This window comes from Eurypyga helias, unplaced genomic scaffold (assembly GCF_000690775.1).
Source record: "Eurypyga helias isolate BGI_N326 unplaced genomic scaffold, ASM69077v1 scaffold715, whole genome shotgun sequence".
Classification (NCBI taxonomy): domain Eukaryota; kingdom Metazoa; phylum Chordata; class Aves; order Eurypygiformes; family Eurypygidae; genus Eurypyga; species Eurypyga helias.
In genome coordinates, this window is record NW_010251826.1 from 7,210 (window position 1) to 15,348 (window position 8,139).

The window sequence follows — 8,139 nt, forward strand, 5'->3', positions numbered from 1 at the left end:
ATACTAAGCATAAGAAACCAATCCGCCTTATTTAAGGCGTGTATATACACCCAAGTTGAGGGGGTCCAAATTCGACAGATTGACCGTGATAGCACTAACAAAATGTTCTAGTGAGGACAAACACTTGTACTTGACTGGGCAAGTCAAATACAGGATTGCCTTTTTGCCTGTTTCAATTACAGTTTATTTGTTAAATCAAAGAAAGTTTTACGAAATAGATGTATATCCTACTGAAGGCCACTGCTCTTCACCTTTTGGTTCAGCAAACCTGTTACCTAAAGACTATACTGCAGATTGGCTTGTGATGTTCAGTCCTACAAATACCTCTTCCCTCGCAACCTGGTACTTCCACGCAGAAGAGGGCTAACACCCACACAGCACTGCACCTCTCTGCTTTCATATAAAGAAGAGGAACTGCTCGTAAGCAGTTTCTGTTTCAAAAACCAAGTACCAGATCCTAGTGAGGCTGAGGATTGTAGGGGGAGGGAACTGATAACTCCTGACTTCATCGTGACCCTTCCTACGAATGTGAAGAGAACCGCATTTTGGCAGGAAAAAAAATGCATGCATGTGGGGAATGATAAAACCCTGTAGTAGCTCAGACTAAATAGTGTAGGAGAATCCAGGCCTGCAAACCAAACCATATGTTACTCAGCAAGACTCTTATCCCGCTTAGACAAGATGGTATCACAGTCATGCAAATGCCTCTTGGTGAACCAGGATTATTTTCATACCCAGATCCTTAGGGAGCTTGACCCAGCAGCAGAGAGCTTTGAAAACAATATCCAGAATTCCCCAATCTATGGCCTCATTTCTCTGGAATTCCAACAAATCCCATCACCCAGCCCCAGATCTCTGCCCAGCTCACACAGTTTACCTGCCACGAGCGTCTCCCCTGCTCGCCCTCACCCATCCTCCCAGCAGCTCGGCCACTTTCTCTGTTCCTCCCACACACAGCACAAGGGCAAGGGAGAACCTTCTGTGATCAATAGATAAAGGTTTACTGAGAAAAAAATAGAATCCTCTCAAATACAAATAAGCTGAAACAAAAAAGTGAGCCTGGACAGTACAACAAAACAGAGTTTGCATAATCCAGAAACACATACCCATTAAATAAAACACCTCCTGGGTTATTTTTTAATTCTTGATTTGTGACAACAATTCCAAAGCCCCAAACCAGCTTTAAAAACGTAGAAACTAAAAATCTGCCGCAGCCTTAGAGACCAAGGAGAAGCTAACTGATAAATGAAGAAATCCTCACTGTTGATGAGCAAGTCTTCAGGGACTCATCCTGCCTTGGCAAGCCAATACAAACATTTAGGGAAATGACCAGGGAGATCATCAAAACAGAAATACAGATTTCTTTTAACACTTACAGTAGTTATATTTTCCTCTGTGAAAATACAAAAGCAGAAAGCCCTTCAATGAGAAACTCCTGTTAATAAGAAAAGTACTTGGGAGAATTGAAAGTAGTGGAATTTCTGCTTAGGGGTTGAAATAGGATTGACACTTTCAAATACATACTGTTTTTCAAAAATTATTCCCACTTTTAAAAGCAAAATGCCGTTTTTGCTAAGCAAATGTAGAAAACCAAAATAAACTGATAAAACCCTATCTGACAAGCATGCAAGACAGATTTTTTTTTTTCCCTCTGTGAAAACAATAGCTTTGGAGAAGGTCCATATTGCATCATTTAATGATAAATAACCAAACTGAGGGCAGCGGTTGGCACTGCTGTCACACACAATGAAATAACACTCTCCCCCTGAAGAACCATTTCCAACTGACACAGCTGAGCTCACACCAAACCCTAGGTATTTTTTATGCCGTTAACTTATCTCTGAGTCATTATGACGCTTTTATATTCAGGCAGAAATCTAGCAAATTCTTTTATCTAAGCAGCTGATACATGTGTCTCTCTGGTTAAGTATATAAAATTTGAAAAGACTTTGTTTTCCAGAAAGCTACATGGATTTTTAGCCACAGAGATGTGTGAACTGAGCTGAGGGCATCTCATTGCTCTTTCTGATACACTCAGAGTCAAAAGTCCCTCTTCTTCCCAGTGATTTCCAAGCAAATGAGTAAAATCAAAATTACAAAACAAACAAACAAACAAAACCTCACAAAAGTGGCAGAGAAAGTAGGAAAAAAAAGAATTAACATTTTTGCTCATAAACACCAGTCAAATATTTTTCAGATCGAGCAAAGTTCACGACCTGAAGATTTTTTAAAACCTTGCACTTGAGAGGAAGATGGCTAGAGCATTACAACTCAGTAGCATTTTTAACCAAGGAGATTCATAAACCATGAAACAAGGGTTCAGAAAAAACTAACGCTGTTCCAAATCCCAAGACAAAGCTCCATCCGAACCCTGTGTGATTGTGCAGCTAAAATTCCAACACTTACCCACACTGAAGAACTGTTTTTAAGGAACATGCATTACTCTGGCAGTGATAATACTCTGGACGGGCTGTAGAAACAATCTGCATCAATTCTCCACAACCTATTCATGGTGCAGATGGACCCGAACTAAACCCTCAGATCCGACCCCCCTGACCAGAGCCTGGATCCAACCCCCGCAGATGGTCCCTATTCTGAACACAGTGAACCACAGCCTCAGATGCCAGCAGCCCTCCACCTCGCAGGGCTGAGACCTGAGGAGGGGGTGGTGGATTTGGTGGGTTCAGGGGTCTATCCTGAAGACCTGCTGCAAGAAAATCAACACATATTAAACTCCAGCTTCAAAAGAAACAGGTCCTTCAGGAGAGGATGGTATGTGGGAATGGAGGCTCTTTTGGCAAGTGATGGCCTGTGGCAAAGCCAAAGTCCTGCTACTTGTTCAACAGGTTTGTTGCTCATGGTATTGCCCTCTCCAGAAACACTCGTTAGCCACAAGCAACTGTAAAATATATTTCATACGATGCTGTGGTGTGCATTTTAAATCTGACATTTGCTTTTGTTCCTCACTCAAAAGCATCAGCAAACTGTCCAATTTCTGATCTAGCACCTCCCCTACTTTTTCTTTATTAGTCTTTTTTTCTATTTTGGGGTGATTTTTGGATGATTGACTATGAAACTCCTTCCCCTCAGTCTTCAAAATTCTTCCTGAAAAATACCTCCCTGTATCTAGTACCTAGTTACTGCATAATAGTCACTTTAGAAAACATTATAAATACACAATTAAATAGGATTCTATTTCAAAGTCCATTAAGTCAGTAAAAGTTTTTCCATTGACTCCAGTGAGCTGTGGGATCAGGCCTCAAATACTTAAAATACTTTTTTTTCCCCCATCTATAGGCTGCTAATACAGAACATATTCCAATTTTCACATTTCTCCTCTAACACCCCTGCCTTGATTTCCTTACCCTGAGACAAACACTGCTGTGCTATGATATATTTTATTCTCCCACCAGTCTCCTAGGTACCAGATTAAATCCCACCCCTACTGCAATTTGGTTTAATGTTTGTTTATTCCCTTTTCCAAAGCTTTCCTCAGAAGAATGTGCTGGCTTAGTTGTTTGGTAAAAGTTTTTTAAACTCTTTATCTACTTTCTGTTACCTGTCTGCGCAGAGGGATTCGCTTTGTCAGCTTATGGACAGCGGGCTGGCTGCTGAAATCGGGTTTCTTGGTGGTGTTCTTCATGCGGCACAGGATGACTGTCAGCACCATGCAGGCAATTAAGAAGACCCCTATGCAGTAAATTGCTATTTCCAAGTAGTCTGGAGATGTCGGATATTCTTTTTCTTTTTCAGGAGCTGGATTGGAAGTTTTTAGGAGGGAACAATCATGTCACAGAGTTAGCACACAGTGCAAGCGTAATTCAGTACAGTGCTTGGCATAACATGAAATGGTACAGTATCAGCAATTCTCGCAGTGACTGCGGGACAGACAGAATACTGTGGATGTTTAGGCCATCTAGCAATCTGAGAGTCATTCTTCTTTCTAGATCACTGCTTGGACTTCTCAGTTTGCCACCAAGAGTGAGCTCGTGCAGCTATGTATACATATATAGGCATACACATGTGTCTGCCTGCACAGGCAGATACACACACACTGAGATATTGGATGATCAAGCATAATTTTACACGAAAAAAATGAAGTGTTTAAACTAGGCTCAGGTTCATTTTGTCACTCAAGTCGAACTTCAAAAACACCGTAATTCTTTTTAGCCACATAAAGATACATCTAAAGATTAAATATTAAATTAGCTACCCCAAATAAAAGTGTCTAAATTTGCAAATAAATGTTTGGGCTTGAGTCTCCATTGTCTGTTTATCCAAAATTTTCATTGGGATCTCAAAATACAGAGGGAAGGCAGGATGAATTGGTCCCTCATCATGTTTCTAAACTGTGGTTAGGGATTTCAAGAGTGTTTTGAGGACCCGGCTGCCCAGCTGCTTAACTCGCTGCGGTTCACGCCGGGTGCCTAACTCCCCAGAGGTCCTTTGAGGAGCCCAGTGTCAGATTAAAAAGCACAGAGGCAAGCAAAAGCTCAATTGCTAGCAATATGTTAATTAACAAGTCCTCTTTTGTGAGGACTGCATATTTCAAGTAACCTCATCAGTGGTTGCTAGTCTGAGATTAGATTTAGGTGGGAGTGGTTCCACATAGCTGTTGCTCTGATTGAAACCATTTTGAAATTATCTTCAAGACAGTTGTATGTGCAAACACTGTCCCTAATCCCTTATCTGGGATTCAAGCCCCGGATAAACAGCATTCCACAGCAATCAGCGGTCACTCTGCAAGCAGTGAATGTTCAAGCTGAAATTTTCTTGTGCCTCATTCTAGGCTCACAAAAAAACTTTCATTCAAGAAAAATCGGTTAAAAAACGCTGTTCAGGCACTTGCACGATGCAAACGCTGCTAGCAGAAGCAAACTCTACACAAGTGCTGCTTTGCCTTCTTGGTGACAAGACCACGCGGGCTCGGTGTTCACATAGGCGTGAGGTGTAATAAAGTTGCCTTGTTCAACGTATTTTAATAAAGGGTGAGACATTATCTGCAGAAAGTGACAACATTTCACTCCCCGTAATATGAACCTCAGCAACGCGCACATGCAGGTTGGGTGCCTTTCGCTTAGGATTAACAATTAATAAATGGTAAGCACAAGATGACCCAGCGAACCTCAGGTGGTTCATGTTTTTTTCAAAAGAACTCCTAAGGCAGCTGCCAACAGTTATAAATTAGAAAATTTGACTAGTGTCAAAACCAACTACAGTTACATCTTCTAACAGCTGATAACAGTTTTCAGGCAATAAAGCACATTGATGTTTGTTTCTTTAAAGGACAGAAACATCATCAACCCCAGAACAGCAAGACATGCTTTGCAGTAAAAGCAAATGACTACTTGTTTTCTTAGAGCATGCAATGTTTAAAGATGCACGGACCCGATTCCCAAGATATGGAAGGCACTGCTTCTGTACACGATCCACTGGCATTCAAGTCAGAATTTCCATAAGAGATTTGGATGATAGGTAAAAGTAAATTTAAGCATACTACATGGCTCAAGTATTTTGACAAACCAGTATATGAATTATGGCCAAATTAGTCCCAAAGCTTCATACGAAACTTTGAATTTCCTCCTCTTGAAAAAATTTACAGTGATTAATGTGCTGATTTTCAGTTATCTCACTGAAGTGCTAAGGAACTGCAGCTCCTTAGCATTTCTGAGGAACATTTAACAGATGTAAAAATATTTCAATTATGTGCAATAGCCATTCCCCCCCTTTTTTTGTTGTCATTAGGATTTTGGAGTTACAAGACAATTCGTTGACTTGAGATAACTCTGTTCCAAAAAAAAAAAAAAATCACTGTAAATGTCCTTTTCTGAGACAGAAGCTGTGCTAATTCTGCAGCAACCATCAAGGGGGAAAAAAAAAAAGAGGAAAAACCACAGAAAGAGAGCAGTGTATACCTGGCAGAACTGTCAACCATGCAGTGTGAAAGGATATCCCAATAGAATTACCCGCCAAGCATGTATACTCCCCAGCATCCTCAAAAGTTACATTCCGTATATAGAGAACCTCAATTTCTTTGTCCGTGGTGTTAACACCGGCAGCCTAAAAGAAAAAAACAAGAGGGAAGCAAGAGAAAAAGCTAGACATTGAAAGAATTCTTGTGGATAGGGAGATGGAGCCACAGAGCTTTGCGCTTTGTAAAGGCAGAGGCGGAGAGATGCAAAGCTCCTTCCCCATCCACAATCCCTCATCCAAAAGGCGTTTACCAACAGGTCCCAGCTCACCTCAGAAAGTAATCAACACCCTTCACCAGACCTAAACTCACCACCTAAACATGCATGCAATCAAATGACATGGAAAAATTAACCCACAAAGCTGCTTTTTTTTTTTCTTTCGTCTTTTTTAATAAAAGGAAGTTGAAAGAAAAACAAAGAGAACACAAAGTAGGACAGAATGCGGGCTCCTTCACATGTGGTTACCTGTTTCAGGGGAAAGAATTTACCATAAAAACATACACTGAAAGGATAAAAGAAAAGGCAAATCCTGCTCCAAAAGTCACAACTTCGTAGCTGTCTTAAGCAGCGTATGGTCCTTGCATCACCCACTGCAATACACTTAAATTGTGCACGTTGAGCAGTGTTGCCAAATCTCTGTTTAACCTGAGGTCTGGTAAGATTTGGTAGTTTGCTTAGAAGTGCAGTGGAGAAAGCAGGAAGGTAGCTCAGGTCTTGGGTTTCAGAGTCACAGGTTTCAGAGATTTGAAAAAAAATTGGACTCCAAAGGTTCAAAAACCACAAGATAACATAAAATATATTTTTCTAAATATTAGAGAGTTTAAAAAAATAATAATCCAGAAGGTGGGTTTTTTTTTCTGGTCTCCTTCCATACTTGCTAAATCTCTGGCTTGACAAGTCATTATGCAACAAACCAATCAGTGTACCAGTGATTACCCAAGCTCGTACAAATAGAGTAAATCTTAGATCTGGACCTTTCCAGCTGTCCCCAGATAGGCAGAGCAGGGCACCAGTGTCAACGTCTCTGTGGTGGAGACTTAGAGAAATTACTGTTTGCCGCTTTTTCACTCTGTTCCATTCAAAATCGTTACCTTGATGAGGGAATAAACACATTTTTACCAGACCATTTTAAAGGAAATTTAGCTATGAATTGTAGTTGCGTTGTTGCCAGTCTTTATGGCTACTGATGGGTTATTACCAAGTTACTAACAAGGTGAATAACAACTGGAAAATCCTCCTGCATAGTCACAGGTGACATGGAAGTTATAAGTTACTTGAGTTATGCCTGAGTGGGTACTTATGTGAATATTTCAGTGAGGAGATATATATAAATATACACTATTTAGGCTGTAATTACGTTATTCAGTGAGTACCCTATAAGTGAACTGTGAAGTATACAGAATTAACAAAACTGGACATAAACACACAGACACAAAGATACCAAACAAAAGAGTGAGAATAAAGCCCAGTGTTAGAAAACAGTGCTTAATGGTACACACAGAATATTGTGGGAATTTTTCCATGGCTGCTGGTGTAATACCAGTTGCATCACCAAAGGAGGATTACACATATACCACAAGGCCAAAGAGTTATCCTACAAGCTGCCTGCAGTCTCCCAAAGCACCATTTTTTCCAGCGTCTACATCCAGCTTGCTTTAAAAAACAGTGTTACCTTGTATACTCGGCAGAACAGAGAGCCAGGCAGACTGGTTGGCCTCCCCTATATAATTGGAGACCTTACAAATATATTCTCCAGCGTCCGCCTCTGTCACATTGTACAGTGTCAGCACTTCAGCATTGGAACTATTTATCCCCGAATGCTAGAATAGACCAATAACACAGGAGAACAACGTCACTGCTGCCCAAGACGGACACCGATCTCTCTACGGTCCCACCACCAACACGTCATAAGATTATGCCTTCCACTTCATACAGGCATCAGCGTCAAAACATTCAGGGTTTGGGGTTCGTTTGGGGTTTTTTTTTAAATCCGAAGCATCACACGAGGAGTTAGAAAACAGCGGCATCGGGGGAAAAAGCACTTGGGCTGGTACGGTGGGATAAGATGGTACAGAGCTGGCTGTCCTGCCCGCCAACACGCCGAGTTTGGCAATGCCACCCAGCTCAGAAAACACTGGAGTTTCCTTGGTCTGGTTCGCCTGCCAGC

The 8,139-nt window shown here is 41.1% G+C and overlaps 1 protein-coding gene across 1 annotated transcript in view; it reads right to left on the bottom strand.

Moving 5' to 3' along the window:
* Positions 1-8,139, bottom strand: part of LOC104509999 (fibroblast growth factor receptor 2-like) — a 66,210-nt gene that overhangs the window by 5,399 nt on the left and 52,672 nt on the right. Inside the window, 2 exon segments of the mRNA XM_010152127.1 lie at positions 3,560-3,756; positions 7,645-7,792. Coding sequence (XP_010150429.1) covers positions 3,560-3,756; positions 7,645-7,792 — 345 coding nt within the window.